Genomic DNA, 20,191 nt, shown 5'->3' on the forward strand with positions numbered 1-20,191 from the left:
ATTTCCTGTCCCTGTGCTGCATTCAGCCTCTGACACCTGCCCTGTGGCCAAAAAGGGACATCAGCTGGGCTCAGGGAAATTCAATTTGGGCTGACAGCCCACAGCATAAGAAGGGCAGGGAGTCTGCAGTGACCTTTGCAAAGGCAAAGGCAGGGAGAGGGAGTCAAAGAGGTTTCTCCTGGGCTTGGCTTAGGAGGCTCTAAAGTTATGGTCAGTTCATTTCTACGGATGGAGAAAACCCCCGAAAATAAGGGCAACTGATTTCCACTGCTGGCTCAGAATTCAACTGCACTGCCATTTGCTGCCCCTGCCATCCTGGTGGTATTTGAGGTGAAAAAAGGGAACATCTTGTTCTTTATTCCTCTGGACTTGAACTTTTCCAGGGATGGCAACTGCACTGTTGTGGGGTCTGATTTTATTCCTTCATTCCTTCATTCATTCATTTTTATTATGAACGAATATACATAATACATAAATGAACAAAGTAAGAGGTCCCTGAACTCATGTCCCGATACATTTAGAAAGCCTCTGCTCCCGTGTTTTCTCTCTTGTCTACTGAACTCCAAAGCTCAGCGCTTGTCTGCTCCACGGGACACCAGGTGGAGGTCACAACTGTCACAGTGACAAACAAGGAAAAGAAAAGCTGACCCCTTCTCAGGGCCTGTTAGCAGGGAAGGCAAAGAACTGCTTTATGTGCTTTGATGTAGCCCTGATGTGGTCAGCTTACCCATGGATGTGGGGACTTTCCGCCCTATCAAAGGAGTTGGTTGAGATGGACATCAGTGAGATGGACATTATTTTATCAGACCTGCGTGGTTGGATCAGTTTATGTGTCCCACCTGTGGCCCCAGGGCATCCCACGCTGAGCCTAACCCAGTAGCTGGCAATCTGTATGATATTTATCTTTCCTTTTCCTCTAGACAGAAAGCCCCATGAGGATAGGGCTGTGTGTGCTGCTTGTACCTTTATATCCCAAGCAACCTGGCCCCCAGTTCTTGGCACATAAGTAATAAGCAATTGATCGATACATGTTATGAAAGAGCCAACAAACAAACAAATAAGTGAAAAGAGATAAAGGTGTTAGGCCTTACGTTATAGTTAAGAGAGTGCGGGCTTTAGAATCAGGTGTAGTTTCACTCATGTTCTACCACCTACCTGCTCCATGATATGTTTTAATTGAAATATAATATAAACACATAAACTTGCCTATGTCATAAATGTACCATTCAGGGAATTTTGACACCCATGCAACCAGCACCCAGAACATTTGCAGAACCTCAGACGCTGCTTCATGCTCCCTTCCGGTCACTATCCCCTGACCCACCCAAAGGTAAACCACTATCCTGCCAGCTGCATGCCATCTGGCAAGTTACTATGCTCTCTGACTCTTATCTTCATATGAGGAAAATAATACTTACCTTGCTATGAGTATAAAATTCTATACACGTATATGCGGTACCTGGCAACAACAGTCATAGAGTAGTGATAGTGTTAGTAATAGAAGTAGTAGTAGTGACAGCACCAGCAGCAGCAGAAGTAACAGGAGAAAGAGAAGCACTAAAGCGACAGTAGAAGCAGTAGCTGTAATAGTAGAAGCAGCAGTAATGGTAACAATAGAAGTAGTAATAGTGGTAATAGAAGTAGTATTACTAATAGTAGAGTCAGTAGTTACAGTAATAGCTAACACTTACATAGCACTCATGACGTTCCAGGTACTGGTCCAAGTGCTTTACCTTAACTCATCTAATGTTCAAAGCAACGCTTACAAGAATGTATAAAATAGGATTTTACAGATAAAGAAACTGAGGCACAGAAGTTAAGTAGATTTCCCAAGGTCATGTAGCTATAGAGTCCTGAATTCAGGATTCTAATACAGTACCAGCAGTCTGGCCACTGAGCCTATCCTCTTAATAGCAACCTTTCAATAACTATTTGCATGGCAAAGAAAGATTTGTCCTCCAATATCTGTTCTCTTCTTTTTTTTTTTTGTTCTCTTCTTTTTCAATCACAATAATCCTCAGTTTTGGTAAGCACGTGGTCTTACAGAAGAAAGATCACATTTCCCAGCCTTCCTCGCAGTTAAATGTAGGCAGAGGACTAAATTCTGGCCAACAGAACATAAGTAGAAGCAGCAAGTGTGACACCCAGAAGCAGATACCCTTAAAAGAAGGGGCCTGCCTTTCTTCTTCCCTTCTTCCTGCTGGTAGATGTGATGGCTGGCGCAGAAGCAGCCAGAATGGACCATGAGGTGACCTTGGGGGAAAGGAGGTGCACATGGCAGAAAAACAAGAGAGGAAAAGTCTGGGTCTCTCACAGTTGCTGCAGCAGCCCTGTACCACCCTGGGTTAGAACTTTCAGGTAAGAGAGAAATATACTTCTATCTTCTGTTTAAGCCAATGTTCTTTTAGATTTTACATCATTCATAGCAAAACCTAATCCTAAATAATGCACTGCTGTTGCAATTGTAATTAATATTGAAACTGAGGAGGACCCCGAAGGACCTTACCAGGAACAGACACCCCCACCCCGTGTTCCCCACCTCTTGTTTCTAGAAAAGCTTTAGCCCGCTAGGCTTTCCCCAAGTTCCAAACAGCGAATTTAACCAGAGAAGTGAGAAAATGCAAAAAGAAAAGAAAGCAGTGAAGCAAGACAAAATAATAACAATTTAGACATCAAGGACCTTTAGTTCCTTCTTGGGGCTATAGGTAATATCTTGAGTCATATCCTTGAGCTGTTTTTCAGATTCTAAAACCCCCACCATGTGGAGGAAGTTAACTGCATGCTGATCACCAACACATAGACCCCAGACTGGTGGGAACCAAAAGGTTGGTGATTTGAGATTCCTGAAACATCACCCTGTTACCTCACCACAACCAATCAGAGAATTGTGCACAAGCTGATCACTCATCCTGTGACCCTTTCCCTCACACTGTCTTTAAAAACCCTTCCCTGGAAACCACTGGAGAATTCAGATCTCTTGAGCATGAGCTGCCTGTTCTTCTTGCTTGGCACCCTGTAATAAATGCTGTACTTTTCTTCACTACAACCTGGTGTCAGTAGATTGACCGTGCTGCCTGTCAGGCGAGCAGACCCAAGTCTGGTTTAGTAACAATATCACCTAAAAAGATATCTGCAAAACTAATGTCACTTTCGTGTTGGATTCTTGATTTATAAAACAAAACAAAATAAAACATGACTTGGGTAACCCTGTAATCATCAAACTATGAAGATAAGCAGGAAGAGTCTCATTTATCCTGGAAGATGGTAACAGTCCCCTATCAACTCATGTCTGGGTCACATCAAAGCCTCTCAGGTTGGCCTCCCTGCCTCTAGCCTCTCACCTCTCCTACCCATTCAGGATACTCTTCCTTATCTAATTACCCTAAAAATTACTTTCATTTTAAAAACTGGAATAATTATAATGTTTTATGTCCCTACTTTATGCAAGACACTTTATTGTATATCTTTTTTTCTAATCTGCACGAAAACCTGAAACATAACTATTATTACTCCAATTCCATAGATAAGAAAACAGAACAGAGAAGGTTAATGACTTGCCGGAGGTCACACAGAAAGTTGCTGGCAGAGCAAGAATTCAACCACCCCTCCAGCACCCACAATCTTTCCACCACTAAGCTGACTTCTGGGAAACGCCAGTCATAGCAGGTGGACCCTGTGTCAAGTCACCCTGGCAACTTTAAGATCCTTGGACTCTTGGAGTTTTCTCTGCCTAGTTTTCATGGCGCTTCCTGTCCAGTCCAGTTTTTTATCATCCACTAACACAAAGCTCCACCCACTGAGGTCAGATGCCTTAGAGTCTATCATGTGCGCCTATGCCAGGCCCCAGTACTCCCAGCTGAAAAATGGGACAAATCACACCTCTACCAAGAAGCAACATTGCAAGAGGAAAAAGGCAGGAGTCCTGGAATCAGGAAAAATTGGTTTCAAATCCAGCCGGGCAAGTTCTCTATCTGTAAAATGAATGTGGTAAGCCCTTCCTGGTAGGATTGTTGGGTGGATTGAATGAAGTAATGTCTTTAAAGAGTCACTCAGCTAAAACAGCATCTATTCTTGTTGGCAGTGTTGTTTTTGTTATCATTCCTTACTTCATTCTCATACCACCACCCCACAACCTTTCCCTCTGCACACAGGTGATAGGTAATGTGACAGGAAACACTTCAAAAAGTCTGCAGCTCTACAAATGCCAAAGATCTGTTCACCACTAATATCCACACCCATGGTGTCTCTGTCAGATTCTAGTGCTTGAGTCTGATCAACTTTTGCATTTCAACCTCCCCAAAAGAATCCCTCCACATTTCCCAGGCTGGGCTCTCTGGACAGGATGGGCTAAGACCACTCACCGATTCCATAGTGAATCTCTTGATGAAAAACTGGAGAGCCTGGAGGCTGAAGATCTCATGTCTCAGCCGTCACATCAGAAAATTACCTGGATGGGGAGGTAGGAAAAAAGGTGACAAGAGTCATCCAGCAGGACTGGGCAGAAGACATTGTCTCAGACCAACACGTGATTTCATGTGGAAGCCAGCACCCTTGTTAGGAATGTTCTTACACCACAGTGGCTGTCCAGGAATGGGAAGGAAAACAGTGGGGAAACCACTATTTCAGCAATCTACTTTGGGGCTGACACCTCCATCAGTAAATCTGTACAAGTGCTCAGGAATCCTTCTTGCCTTTCTATTTCTAGCTCTATGTTGGAGAGCAATTTACAAGTCATTAACATCTCTAGACCTGAGCTCCTAAACATGAAATTAAATTGTGCTGACAGGTAGGACAGACAGACAGTCACAGCTGTGTGCCCATGGGGAAGCAGAGGAGTTCCCCCAGCCAAGGGAATCAGCACCAGGAAGAAGGTAGATATATATGAATCTACATATTTCAGGACAGCCCCTCGGAACCAGAGAGAGGATTTTAATTAATTCATGCATACCAAAGCTTAATTAATTGCTGAGTGCACAGAGCACAGGAAGTCTGGGATTAAAGGTTTCACATAAGGGAACAGCTTCAATATTTTTGGATGGAGGGGAAACAGAAGTGGGGGTGTGAAAACAAGAGAAGCCAAGGGACCTGCTGGGTCCTTCCCCAAGTTCAGAGTGGTACCTCCATCTGCAGCCAGAAACCTAGGGACACACTTGACACACCATCTCCACATCCCTAAGTCACATGTCTCGAACCTAAATATCTCTCAACCTGTCTCTCTCTCTCCATCTCCACTGACACAGCCCTGGATCAAGCCTCCATCATTCTCACCTGGACTACTACAACTATCACCTAATTGGTCTCCCCTAATCACCATTTCTCCCTCTGAAATCTGTTCCCCTACACTGAAGCCAGAACAATCTTTTTCTTTTTTTATGTTTTATTATGCAGAATTCTGTACAGACACAAAACACAGAGATTCCCACTGCCCAGCCCCAATCACCATCAACTCATAATCAGTCCTACCCCATCCACTCCCTAATCCCTCCCCCTCCCCATGTTAGTTTTTAGAAGCAAATTCCAGGTGTCTTAATTCCGTCATTAATAGTGCAGCACAGGGGCTTCCCTGGTGGCGCAGTGGTTAAGAATCCACCTGCCAATGCAAGGGACACAGGTTCGCGCCCTGGTCCGGGAAGATCCCACATGCCACGGAGCAACTAAGCCCGTGGGCCACAACTACTGAGCCTGCGCTCTAGAGCCCACGAGCCACAACTACTGAAGCCCGCGCGCCTAGAGCCCGTGCTCCGCAACAAGAGAAGCCACAGCAGTGAGAAGCCCGCGCACCGCAATAAAGAGTAGCCCCCGCTCGTCGCAACTCGAGAAAGCCCGTGCGCAGCAATGAAGACCCAATGCGGCCAAAAATAAAATATATAAAATAAATTTATAAAAAAAAAAATAGTGCAGCACGTATCGCTACATAAGGTCTTTTACAAAAATATAACAGCAACATCATTACCACACCTAAAAAGATAATTCCTTGATATCACCAAATATCCAATGTTCAAATTTCTAATAGCCTCATAAATGTTAAAAATGCTTAACAGTTTTTTTGTTTTAAAAAATCCAGATCCAAATATGACTGGCTAATATGCAGAATAAAAATTTTAAAACTCTAATCTGTGTCATCCCTCCACCTCTAGCTTAACATTCTTTAATGGTTTCTCAGTGCTTCCAGATAAAAATGATTGAACACAGTCTGACTCTTGCCCCCCTCCTCTCTGACCTCATCTTGTCCACCCCAGCTCACTGTTGCAACCACATGACCTTCTTTCAGATCCTGCAACTTTCCATGGTCCTTCTGCCCCAGGTCCTTTGCCCATGCTGTTCCCCCTGCCTGTAAGCCTTCCTCTCTCACTTTGGCTAGTTAACTCCTATACTTCTTTAAATCTTACTTCCTCAGGGAAACTCTTCCTACTCCTCTAGATTAGATTACAGAATTTATCTGTTTTTAACTATGCATTCATTCATGTGAAGACTGATAAACATATGTTGATTTGATTTGATAATAAGCCATGTGATACAAAGACTGTGTTTGGATTTTCTCGTATCCCCAGCACCAACCACACAGTGGTGTCCAGCACAATATTAATAAACATTTGTCGGATAAATGATCAAACCACCTTCTTCAACCTTAGATGCCAACAGTGATTGACTGAATCTTCCCGAACTTTGAATCACACATTTAAGTTAGATGGGGAATTGACAGTCTTATCCTAAAATTGATACGGAAATGCAATGAACTCAGATAGCCAAAATGATGTGGAGGACTCACATTTCCCAATTTCAAAACCTACTACAAAGCTGGAATAATCAAGACAGGGTGGTACTGGCCTAAGCAAAAACATATGCTCTCCTCCAGAATCACAGACCATGACTTTCCCGTAACATTCACCTCCTGATCACAACTTTACACACTATATGTACATGAAAAACAAGACCCTGTTACTGGCATAAATAAGCAATGCCTCTCCCAGCCCACGCCTCACCCTGCCTTTCCTTTGCTTTCCTTGCTTCGCCCAAGCATACAAGCTAAGACAGTGTATAGACTGGATCACTGCTCCTATTCTTCACTCTCAAGCTGAATTTCAATTATACATCCCTGCCCTTGGTCCTGTGTCTTCGTAGTCCTTCCTACTACAGCGGGTGGTAGTTCTTTCCACGCAGCATTGGGTTCTGGACTGGACCACTGACTTGTTTACAATGGAATTCGGATGGAAATGACACTATGCTGGTCCCAAGTCTATCCCTTGCCCTCCTGTGATGTGTCATGAGAGGAGCATGTCTCCCCAGCCCCTTTCAGCTGCTGCCTTTCAGCCTGGACCCCGCAACAAAGGCACGTGGAGCAGATCTGAACCAAACCTGAAGTTCAGCCTGAGCCAGCCAAGCCCAACCTAGATCAGCCAAACCACAACTGACCCACGACCCATGAGCACGAAAATAAACACCTGCCATCAAGCAGGCCACTGCAGTTCTGAGGTTTTTGTTACTCGGCAAAACCTGACGAATACACATGGGAACGCTAATTTATGGACACCAGTGAGTATGAACGCAATTGGGAAAAATGAAAGCCTTGCACACAGACAGAACAGATGTGATGACAATCAGCAAAGCCACCTCTTGCAGAAAACACACTACTTGGTGCCAATTTGACCCTCACAAGAAGACACTGGGCCAGTTTTACAGATGAGAACATCGATGCTGAGAGATATGAAATAGTGTGTCCAAGACAGTGTGCGGCAGAACTGGGATTCCAACCCAGGTTGTCTGACTCAGAAAGTCTAAGCCAGGCTTCCTCTCCTTAAAATAACTCGAAGATGCTCAGAGACAGCTATCACATGAGTCCCTGGTACCCCAATCCACCTCCACCCTTGTCCCACTTCCTCTAATGGGTCTTCACGAGGGGCTGCAGGGACAGAGTATCCTGGTCGGTGAGCCTCTTCGGCTGTTGGGTCCCTTGTTAGTGAAATGAGATCACTATCGTAGCCTGACCTACGTCACTAGACTGGCGTGAACCCCCAGAGAGACGGTGTGTGAAACTGCTGTGTGAGGTGTGACACCAACGTCAGTTCACACCCTGCTTCCTCGACTCTGAACTCACGCGAATTAGGATAGCATCTACGTATATGTCAGTGCTGCACCCACACTGCTTTGAAACTGTTTATGCTTTGAGACTGATTTTTGTTTTTCAAACAGAGATTCTTTCTTTCCAGTTATGAAAGTAATCCAGGTCCATCACGAAAAGTAGTAAGGCATGAAAATAAAATATTTTAGTATCCCATCCCCTACAGATAAATACTGTTAGGATTTTAAAGCTACTTCCTTTCTGGAACCGGTTTTCGTAAAAGTCAAATAAATAATGCATTTCAATTAACATGATTTTCTTAGAACCAGGGAACTACCAGTAACTTAAAAAAAAAAAATTCTACTTTGCATTCATTCATTCAATCATTCATTCAAGGAATATTTGTCTTGGACTTATTATATGCAGGGAAGACAGAGCCAAGGACAAAAAACATTTATAATCTCGAGGAACTAACATTCATTCATTCATTCCTTTTTTTTTTTTTTTTTTTTTTTTTGGCGGCACCTCGCAGCTTATGGGATCTTAGTTCCCCGACCAGGAATTGAACCTGAGGCCATGGCAGTGAAAGCGCCGAGTGCTAACCACTGGACCACCAGGGAATTCCCGTTTTTTGTGTTTTTTTCATTTAATCACAAATATTGATTGATCCAGAATTCTGCCTCCATTCAAGGCCTGGTGCTCACTTTTTTGGTTTGTTTTTTTTCTTTCTTTCTTTTCTTTTTTTATTGACATTCATTATTTTTTTAACTGCACAAATAAAAGGAGCACCAACTATATGCTGGGCACTGGCTAATAATAATAATAGCAGCTTCCTTGCTAGGACTTGTACTCTAACAGTTTGGCTTATAATTAAAAGTTGTCTCCTTAGAACAAATGCATCTGGGTTAGAACTCAGATTATGACTCTTTGGTGAGTTATTTATCCTTTCATACTTCAGTTTCCTCATCTTTAAAATTGGGATAATTAAAGTACCTACTGCATACAGTCACTAAGAATTAGTTAAGATAATGTAGTTCAAGCACTGAGCAAAACAGTAACTAGTAGTGGTGGTAGTAACACTATCATCTGTTGAATCCACACAGCCATCCTACAAGAATCTGAAACTCAGAGGTTAGGGAACTTGTCATGAGGTCATGCAGGTTACCACTTAGGCAGCTGGGGCACAACCCCAGTGGGGACCCTCTGAGAGATGGGAACACACCTTAGAATTGCCACCCTGGGGTAAGGAAGCTGGGGCATTTATGCACCCACCCCCATGCCTCACTGGCCACGCACAGCCAGGGTATGGCCTCAGACAGAGATGCAGGAAGCCCTCCCTGGGAACAGGCACCACCTGCAGTGCCTTCCAGGGTGGGCTCAAGATACGGGCAGGGAACACACATCATCTATAACTAGATGTTCAATAAATACGCGTCAGAGGAGTGAACGTGTGCTATTAACCCCCTTGCTCTTCTCTATAACCTCTCATTTCCCCCTGCCACCAGTGATGGAAGATTTAAAGCAAGTACCTGCTAGAGTGAACCAGAACTCATTATCATCAAGCATCGCAGTTTCTATCCACCCATGTTTCTGCTTTTTCCATTGAAATTCTATTCTGTGACTTACGGTATGTCATTCCAGAAAGCAATTCCTGTATGCCATGCAAAAATAGGGACATAAGTCATTTAGTACATCAGCCCTTCTTTATTGCCAGTCACCAAATAGGTGTTGAGTTTTATTCAACAGAAGTGACTTCACGGATGCTGGGATTCGTATCTTTTTATAGAGGATGTTATGAACTCTTGAGTCACCAGCAGCTGGCTACAGCTTGGACAGTTTTCTTTGTTCCCATAACATCACAGCAAACACCTTTCCTATTTACTGATGTGATTCTTTCCTGTTCTGTAGAAGCTGTAGTTAGAAAACCAGAGACCTAAAGAAAAAAGCCTGAATACATATTTCGGCAAATCTTCCTCTTGTCTACTAGAAGCCTAGCTTGTCTAGCCCCACTCGAAGTGCCTTCTCTTTCAAGAAGCTTTCTCCAGAAAAGGGAACCCTCTTACCCTGTTGGTGGGAATGTAAATTGGTACAACCACTATGGAGAACAGTATGGAGGTCCCTTAAAAAACTAAAAAAAGAGCTACAATCTGACCTAGCAATCCCACTCCTGGGCATATATCCGGAGAAAACCATAATTCAAAAAGATACATGCACCCAGTGTTCATTGCAGCACTATTTACAATAGCCAGGACATGGAAGCAACCTAAATGTCCATCAACAGAGGAATGGATAAAGAAGATGTGGTACATATACAATGGAATATTACACAGCCATAAAAAAGAGAAAAAAGAAATAATGCAATTTGCAGCAACATGAATGGACCTAGAGACTGTCATGCTGAGTGAAGTTAAGTCAGACAATGGAAGACAAATATCATGCTATATCACTTATATGCAAAATCTTAAAAAAGGGTACAAATGAATTTACCTACAAAACAGAAATAGAGTCACAGATGTAAAAAACAAACTTATGGTTTCCAAGGGGTAAGGGCGGGGGAGGGATAAATTGGGAGATTGGGATTGATATATACACACTACTATATATAAAATAGATAACTAATAATGACCTACTGTATAGCACAGGGAACTCTACTCAATACTCTGTAATGGTTATATGGGAAAAGGATCTTAAAAAGAGTGGATATATGTATATGTATAACTGATTCACTATGCTGTACACCTGAAACTAACATAACATTGTAAATCAACTATATTCCAATAAAAAAAAATTTTTTTTTTAAAAGCTTTCTCCAACTTTCCCAGCCCAACAGTCTGTCCATTTCTGAACTCCTACAGCACAAATAACAATAACAACAATAATAATAATAGTGCCCCCTATTGATCACTTTCTAGGTACCAGACTCATCCTACATATAATACATTCATTATCGCATTCAATCCTCACCACAACCCTGCAAGGAATTTTGATTGTCTGCGTTGTACAGATAAGAAAACCGAGGCCCACAAAAATGATGTACCATTTGGTCACACAGCTACTTGGTGGAGGCAGATTCTGAATTCAAACTTGGGACAGCCTGGCTTCAAAGCTCAGAGCTTTACTTACTATGCGAGGTAAGGCAGTATGAATTCTGACTGAATACATCCCACTTTGTATTATTTTCTTCTTTTGGTTTTTTTTTTTTTAATTTTTATCGGAGTATAGTTGATTTACAATGTTGTATTAGTTCCAGACGTACGGCAAAGTGAATCCGTTATACATATATCCACTCTTTTTTAGATTCTTTTCCCATATAGGCCACTACAGAGTATTGGGTAGAGTTCCCTGTGCTATAAGTAGGTCCTTATTAGTTATCTATTTCATATATAGTAGTGTGTATATGTCAATCCCAATCTCCCAATTTGTCCCTCCCTCCCACCTTACTCCCGGTAACCATAAGTTGGTTTTCTACATCTGTGACTCTATTTCTATTTTGTAGATAAGCTCATTTGTACCCTTTTTTTAGATTCCACATATAAGTGACATCATATGATATTTGTCTTTCTCTTTCTGACTTACTTCACTCAGTATGACAATCTCTAGGTCCATCCATGTTGCTGCAAATGGCATTATTTTGTTCTTTTTTTAAATTTATTTATTTATTTATTTATTTATGGCTGCGCTGGGTCTTCGTTGCTGCGCGCTGGCTTTCTCTAGTTGCAGCGAGCGGGAGCTGCTCTTCGTTGCGGTGCACGGGCTTCTCACTGCGGTGGCTTCTCTTGTTGCGGAGCATGGGCTCTAGGCGCGCAGGCTTCAGTAGTTGTGGCCCACGGGCTTAGCTGCTCCACAGCTTGTGGGATCTTCCCGGACCAGGGATTGAACCCTTGTCCCCTGCACGGGCAGTCAGATTCTTAACCACCGTGCTACCAGGGAAGTCCTTATTTTGTTCTTTTTTACGGCTGAATAATATTCCATGATATATATGTACCACCTCTTCTTTATCCATTCCTCTGTTGATGTATTACCTTCTTTTTTAAAAATTTATTTATTTATTTTTGGCTGCATTGGGTCTGTTGCTGCACGCAGGCTTTCTCTAGCTGCGGTGAGCAGGGGCTACTCTTGGTTGTGGTGCGCAGGCTTCTCACAACGGGGCTTCTCCTGTTGCGGAGCACGGGCCCTAGGCACACAGGCTTCAGTAGTTGTGGCACGTGGGCTCAGTAGTTGTGGCTAGCGTGCTCTAGAGCACAGGCTCAGTAGTTGTGGCACACAGGCTTGGTTGCTCTGCAGCATGCGGGATCTTCCCGGACCAGGGCTCGAACCCGCCTCCCCTGCATTGGAAGGTGGATTCTTAACGACTGCGCCACCAGGGAAGCCCGATATACGATCTTCTGACTGTTTCAAATAGGTAAGTCAAACCTCCTCTCCTACGGCAATTCTTGAATGGTGAACGCAGAGTCCACCTGAGTTGGTCATGGGGATATCGTACCAATCACTAGGTCTCTTAGTTTCTGTATCCACTAGCAAGCAACAAGCCCTGCCTCCCTACCTGCCCCGAGAAGCCCCAAGTTATTCACCTGTGGCCTTTGGCCAGGTAACTCTGGACTCTCACAGTGTCCCCCTGCCCACCAGCAAGTGCTTGGGGTGGGCTGTTCCTCCTGCCTCCATCTGCCCAGGGTTATAATCAAGGTATGCTATAGAAGGAAGCAGACAAGACTCGGCAGAAGCCTGCCCTGAGAAAGCCAAGGACGGTTGAGGTGCTCTACCTAACAATGATGTTACCGCTGAACTTCCGCCTGGACCATCCCCTGCCTCACTCGCTGGATAAAATAACAGTCAAAGATGGTTTGGGTCTCTCTTCTCCAAAGAGGTCAGAGCAAAGGACCCACGATCCAAAAGACCAGAACCACTGTCTGGCTGGATTATAAACTCATGATGACTGTAACCATGTCTTACATCCTGTTTCCTGAGTGGACTGCATACTGGGTCACAATGCAGAGGCAAAGCTGGGTAGCTTGAAACCGTAGTCTGGTGGGGGTAGGGGGACAGGTACCGAAACGACAGAATGAACTCTCATAAGTGATCTCATCTGGGTGTGAACACATTATCGGACCTGCCTCACAAACATCTAGTAAGTGCCTACTGCATGCTATGTCCCATTGGCTACAGCTTCCCATAAATGAGAATCATCTGTTGGAAAAATGCATCCATTCATTCATTCATTTATTGAAAAAATGTTTCTTAAGCTAAATGTCAAGGATATAATAATGGTTAGCAAAATGGACCTGGTCGGGCTTCCCTGGTGGCGCAGTGGTTGAGAGTCTGCCTGCCGATGCAGGGGACACGGGTTCGAGCCCTGGTCTGGGAAGATCCCACATGCCGCGGAGCGACTGGGCCCGTGAGCCACAATTGCTGAGCCTGCGCGTCTGGAGCCTGTGCTCCGCAACAGGAGAGGCCGCGATAGTGAGAGGCCCGCGCACCGCGATGAAGAGTGGCCCCCGCTTGCCACAACTGGAGAAGGCCCTCTCACAGAAACGAAGACCCAACACAGCCATAAATAAATAAATAAATAAATAAATAAATAAATAATTTTTTAAAAAAAGAAACACTTTAAAAACAAACAAACAAACAAACAAACAAAAATGGACCTGGTCTCTGCTTTAGAGCCCGTGTTTAAGAGAATCAGACCTTAACCAAATAACCTCACGGATAACGAGAAAAAGTGCCAGGTGCCATACGAACCTACGTACTGAAGGTGAATAATAAATCCTCAGCATCTTAAAAAGTTGCATCCTGAGAATTGTGTGAATCTTCAAATAAGTGAGTGCCAGCAAAATAGTCTCAGTGAGCCGAGAAGAGAACGACCAAGTAACCCTGAGAGCTGCTGTGCTGGGGGGCCAGCTAGGCTCACTCACTAGCCACGCTGCCTGCTCCTCAAGCCCACGGAAGCAGGATCAACTCAGTCGGTGGCACCTCAGAAATTACACATTTCCTTTGGGGTCCCCTGAGAAGAACTGCAAGTGTGAAGTGTGAAACCTGCAGGTACCTAGGGTTTGTTGTGCTACCAACAGTTTTAATAGCACGATCCAGGTCCTTGCAAACAATCGTGTGTTTACCATCAGCGAGCACAGTGAGCGAGAGCCCCCGTGCTCCCCGCGTAGGAGAAGAAGCATCAGGCAGCCCGGTGTTGGGGGAATTTCCCAAGCACTGGAAAGGGGACACTGTTTGGAGCGGGAAGACTTCTGTTCCAGCACTGGTTCTCCCCCCTAATTGCTGTGTGACTCTGGGCCGTGAGCTTCACTTCTGTGAGTCTGTGTCTTCTTCTGGAATATTCAGATGGCAGCAGACAATGATGGTGCCCCCGTGCATTGCCTTGATGCTGACAAGTCCATTAAAGTCCAAGTGCATCCTACTGCAAGCAACTGCTGAGACTTCCTGCCTGAGAGCTTGCTCTCGGCCACTAAGGGGCAGGTTAGAAGCGCCAGAGAACTAATACTCCCAGATGCGGCCGTCATACAAGGACAAGAGAAGTGCTAACACACAGCAGATGTGTGATGGACAAGTGCCCCACCAGTGACAACCCACAACTAGAAAGGACGTCAGCAGCCCAGGGTCCCGACTTGGCAGCTTCTCAGCAAGGCCAGCACCATATACATGCTTCCTGTAGCTGCTCATCCTGTTGTCCACGAGCCACTGCCCCAGGGGCAGTCAGGGAGGCTACGACCATGGCCTGGCCTCCACCCTGCCCAAGGAAAAGGGAATCAGGATAGAAAGGGTTTTGCATGGAAAGGTGTTCACCCCCCTGGAAGGAAGCCCCTACTGCCAAGTGCCCACTAGGCACCACGCAGAGCCTGTGTGGGCACCAGGCACTTTGCCACCTTCGATTGTGCTAACTCTTCACCCAGCCCCTCATAGTGAGAGCACAGCTGTTATTATGATTCCCACCTTACAGAGGAGACAACAGCTCTGATAGGTCAAATAATAATTGAAAAAATAATTATACAGCTAGCATATATTGCATGCTTCCTATGTGTATCAGGCACTAAACAAGCAATAAATTCTTTAATCTTCAAAACAACTCTAAGAGACAGGTATAATTATTGTTCCATTCTACAGAGAAGGAAACTGAGGCTAGGACAGAATGAGCATCTCGCTAGGGTTTTCACAGCTAGGAAGTGGAACCTGGATCTGTCTGGCTCCAAAAGACTTCTTTTCTTCAAATCCCACCAACCTTTCAAAGCAGGGGCAGCCTCGGGAGAGAGGTCTCTGCTGTATGGATTTTTCTCCTAGTGCTAGAACTAAAAAAAGACCTATGACAAGCCAGCAAGACCACCCTTGCCATTCAAGCTCACTCCTAACTCCCTGGAGTAGGTCCAATCAGCATGAACTCATCCAGGCAACCCAATTTGACAACACTCTTTGGAATCACATTATTCCTTCCATTTTGTGGACAGCCCTATTTTCACATTTTACTGTTTCTGGAACACAGTGTGTCTTCCCATCAATGAAATGTAATGCGGCAGAGCTTCTGTTTTCTCCTCCAATGCTGTGATGATGTCAAGAATGCATGTTGCAATCAAAGGCATCTCAGAATCAAAGGAAATAAAGTATATCTAAGGAATGTTCAAATCTCTTCTACTGAAAGCCCAGAGCAGTCTTTAGAAGGCTGTAAATTTGAGAAATGAGAAGTCTAAACCATCTCGTTCAGACCACTCAAAGAATCCATCAAAGCACACCTGCCCCTGCATGAGGGTTCACCCCACAATTTCCCATGTATCTGTGGCTCAGAAAACTTAGGCTTGGAAATCACGCATATTTGCACTGCTGATAAATAAAGGGAGGGAATTCCCCACTTGTTGGTTCACAGGTTAACAAGATCTAATTATGCTGCCCATTATATTGTACAACTATGAAATAAATATATGCCTCTATCCTCTCTTTTGAGAGATTCATCCATCCATCCATCCACCCATTCATTCATTCCTACAACAGTTCAACAGATGTCATATTTAAGGTGGGCACCTTCCTCCGATGTAAGGCAGAAAGGGAAATCAATAGTGCAAAAATGAACGTTGGCACAAAGTTTAGAATCAGTACAGAATACAGAACATAGAGTGGCTTCACGAGGGAGGTGGAAGCAGCTTCAGGTTTTGAGGGAGGAACACAGGGGATACCAGACAGAAAAGACAGGAAGAGGGGCTTCAGAGAACACAGAGTGGCAACTTCTAAGCCACAGGCTAAGAAAGAGCTTTCACTGGAAAAATGTTTGCTGACCCCTCTGCCACGTCTGAGACCCAGCGCTGATACTTCTGTCACAATGTCCAGCCTGCTAAGCCGTGCTCCCAGGCACCCTGTGCCAGCACGCTGAGCCAGGCTCTGCCCAGTGTGTCTGAATTCCTGCAACCTCGGCCAGGCTGGCCTCCTGCTCCAGATTCTCGGGCCTCCCACCCCTGGATATGCTTTTTGTTCTGGGGATCTGGCCAAGTTGTTTCCCCTCTGTTTCCACTTCCCCATTTGCAGGACTGGGATGGTTAGTAGCTAACTCGCGGGGTGGTGGTATAATTCCTGGCATGTAGTCGGTGCTCACTGCAGAGGTAAGTCCACGAGGTGAGGGACCCTGTCTGGTTTGTAAACCAGAAAATTCTCAGTACTTCGAACATGTCTGTTCTAAAGGACTAGATAGATACATTTTTTTAAAGTTTTGTGTGGTTAAAAGAAAACACATAAAAAAAAAAAAAAAGAAAGAAAACACATTGGGCTTCCCTGGTGGCGCAGTGGTTGAGAGTCTGCCTGCCAATGCAGGGGACACGGGTTCGAGCCCTGGTCTGGGAAGATCCCACATGCCACGGAGCAACTGAGCCCATGAGCCACAACTATTGAGCCTGCGCGTCTGGAGCCTGTGCTCCGCAACAAGAGAGGCTGCGATAGTGAGAGGCCCGTGCACCGCGATGAAGAGCGGCCCCCACTCGCCGCAACTGGAGAAAGCCCTTGCACAGAAACGAAGACCCAAACACAGCCAAAAATAAATTAATTAATTAATTAACTTAAAAAAAAAGAAAACACATAACACAGAATTTACCACCTTAACCATTTAAAAGTGTACAGTCCAGTAGTGTTAAGTATATTCACATTGTTATAACAGGAGATCTCCAGAAATATTTCATCTTGTAAAACTGAAACTCTACACCCATTAAACAACAGCTCCCCATACCTCCTTCCCCCAGGCCTGAGCAACCACCATTCTACTTTTCATTTCTATGAATTTGACTACTTTACATACTGCACATAAATGGAATCATACAGTATTTGTCTTTTTGCGACTGGCTTATTTCACTTAGCATGATGTCCTCAAGGTTCATCCATGTTGTAGCATGTATCAGAATTTCCTTCCTTTTTTTTTTTTTTTTTTAATAAATTTATTTTTGGCTGCATTGGGTGTTTGTTGCTGCATGTGGGCTTTCTCTAGTTGCGGTGAACGGGGGCTACTCTTCGTTGCAGTGCGTGGGCTTCTCATTGCGGTGGCTTCTCTTGTTGTGGAGCACGGGCTCTAGGCGCGCGGGCTTCAGTAGTAGTGGCATGTGGGCTCAGTAGTTGTGGCTCGCGGGCTCTAAAGCGCAGGCTCAGTAGTTGTGGAGCACGGGTTTAGTTGCTCCACGGCATGTGGGATCTTCCTGGACCAGGCCTTGAACCCGTGTCCCCTGCATTGGCAGGCGGATTCTTAACCACTGAGCCACCAGGGAAGTCCCTCCTTCCTCTCTAAGGCTGGATACTGTTCCATGATATGTACATATGACATTTTGTTTATCCATTCATCCACTGATGGACATTCGGGTCGCTCCCACCTCTTGCCTACCGTCAACAAGGCTGCCATGAACATGGATGTTTGAGTATCTCTTTGAGACCCCAATTCTTTTGGATATATACCCAGAGGTGGATTTGCTGGATCATATGGTAATTCTATTTTTAATTTTTGAAGAACCACCACACTGTTTTCCACAGAGGTTGCACCATCTTACAATCCCACCAACAGTGCACAAGGGTTCCAATTTCTAGGACTGGATACATAGTTGAAGAGTACATGAATGATATATCTGTTGAATGAATAATAGACATAGCATAATAACACAGTACTTTTTGATGGGCTGACACTTTCCCTCAGCTAACTTACAATCTCATTAAGTATACCCAAGAATAGGAAATAAGGGCAAAATGCTGCACTGATACAACTGCAGGAACATACTGGAACCCTCCCCATACAAAGACTAACATTGCTCCCAAGACCATGCTCAGTACCAGAAGTTCCTCCGGGACAAGAACCATGACTTACTCTCCTCTAAATCTCTGATCTTGACCCCCAAACCCCTGGCCAAGAGGCTGACGTGCAGTGGGCACAAAGCAATATTTGCTGAATGGTGACAGAGGGGCAGGTTCAAACAAGGAAGGCTTCCTGGAAGAACATGGCTTTGAAAGAGAAAGAAGACAGACTGGCAGAGAAAAGGAAGAGCAGGTGTGGCTGTAGAGAGGGGCCTGACTCACTGGTTTCATCTCATTCCTGAAGGCAGAGGCGATCTGTGTTTAAGACACAACACTATAATAAAGTCACGTGACATAATGATGCAACATGCTTCACAGGTGCTCAGTTAACACGTATTGACCGAATACATGATCAGAATGAGAGTAAAACAAACAAGGGAACATCAGAAAGACTTCTGTATGAGTTGTCAAAATGAGAAACTGGGGGTTCCTTTTAAGCTACAGGGAAATAGTCACATGACCTAAACCAGCTTTCCCAGTTCACCACCTCCAGAACAGGAAGCCCGAGAAGAAACTACCTTGCAGCCCTACCCTGAGGAAGCCTCATGACACCACTGCTGGGGCAACCCCAATCCTCAAACTTCTTTCGGAAAATTCATCTCTGCTTCTTAGGAATTGTACTGCCTGTAAACCCAGAAGAATCAACCCATGTCTACAAGACTTCTTTTCAAAACGAAATTTCTCCAGAGTCAAGACTCTTTCCTTCTACTGAGGATTTAAATCTTCTCTGTTTCACAGCTGTTTGTCTCCAAGGTGACAGGCGACACAGGCAGGACGCTACGCCTGGATGCAGCTGACTCACTGCAGCCTTGAGTCCACTCCCTGCACCACTCATGTCACCGCCACTGGACTCACCGAATCCAGGATGCTCACCAGATTGGAACGCCCTGGGAATATCACCGAGGCAGGCACAACGGAGTTGTTAACAAAGCAACACCACACCCCATCCCCACTCTTCCGGAGAAGCCTCTGGGGGAACCAGAGGACCCTGTGGCTAGCACAGTGCCTGGCTCAGCAAACGTTCGTTGAATGAATGAACGAATGACCACCTAAACAAACAGCCTCATACCAAGACTTTCGGGCACACTTCCACTTCCCATCAGAGTCCAGTTGCCAACTGGTCAACACCAGCTAAACAGTGCCATGGATTCCTGCAAGCCTCATGCTTTGCAACTGTCTCAAATGTAGGTCACCCTAAGCATCATCTTCTGGGGACTGGTATGAACCAAACTTCTCTTAGAATCAAACCTTCTCACCTTCCCCAACTCTGTTTCCCTTAAATGGCAAAGAACCACAAGGCACTGAGTCTGAGGTGGGAATATTCGTGCCTCAAAGCAGCAGGAGATTTGGCCTCTTCTATCTGCTTTGGAGACAAACCATCTGATGGAAAGTCCATTGGATCCTCAGAGCCTCAGGTGCCACAGGGGAATACTGAGAAGGATAGCGCCCAGGTCCACAACTGCTGTGTTTGCTGGGAACCAGGGAGACAGAGCAGAAAGAACATCAGACACTTCTCGCTCGGGCAACATGGCAGCCTGAGCTGATGGGGGTACCCTTCCCCCTTGTTATAAACACATAAAATCCTGAATGAGTGTGACTCATGTGGTTTACAATATATAACCAAAAAAGGAGAGAAGAAAAGAGGGGACCCCATGCCATGTACAAAGGCCACGCTCCAGGACACGTCTATGTCCAGCTGCACGCACACACACAGACAGTCAGGCCTGCAACAGGGGAACACAGGCCGATTCTTGTGGGCACGACAGGCTGCTGGGCGGTCCCCAGATACCATCCGGGGCCCTTACAAAGGACTCCATGTGCTGG

The 20,191-nt window shown here is 45.0% G+C and overlaps 1 protein-coding gene across 2 annotated transcripts in view; it reads right to left on the bottom strand.

Moving 5' to 3' along the window:
• Positions 1-20,191, bottom strand: part of ASAP1 (ArfGAP with SH3 domain, ankyrin repeat and PH domain 1) — a 350,516-nt gene that overhangs the window by 303,423 nt on the left and 26,902 nt on the right. Inside the window, exon 2 of one of the 2 annotated variants that reach the window (XM_068525311.1) lies at positions 4,362-4,447. The exons of the other annotated variant lie outside the window; for it this stretch is intronic. Coding sequence (XP_068381412.1) covers positions 4,362-4,420 — 59 coding nt within the window. The 5' untranslated portion in view covers positions 4,421-4,447. The remainder of the gene's footprint in view (positions 1-4,361; positions 4,448-20,191) is intronic. 2 annotated transcript variants of the gene reach the window in all.

The sequence above is a fragment of the Eschrichtius robustus genome, chromosome 17, assembly GCF_028021215.1.
Source record: "Eschrichtius robustus isolate mEscRob2 chromosome 17, mEscRob2.pri, whole genome shotgun sequence".
Classification (NCBI taxonomy): Eukaryota; Metazoa; Chordata; class Mammalia; order Artiodactyla; family Eschrichtiidae; genus Eschrichtius; species Eschrichtius robustus.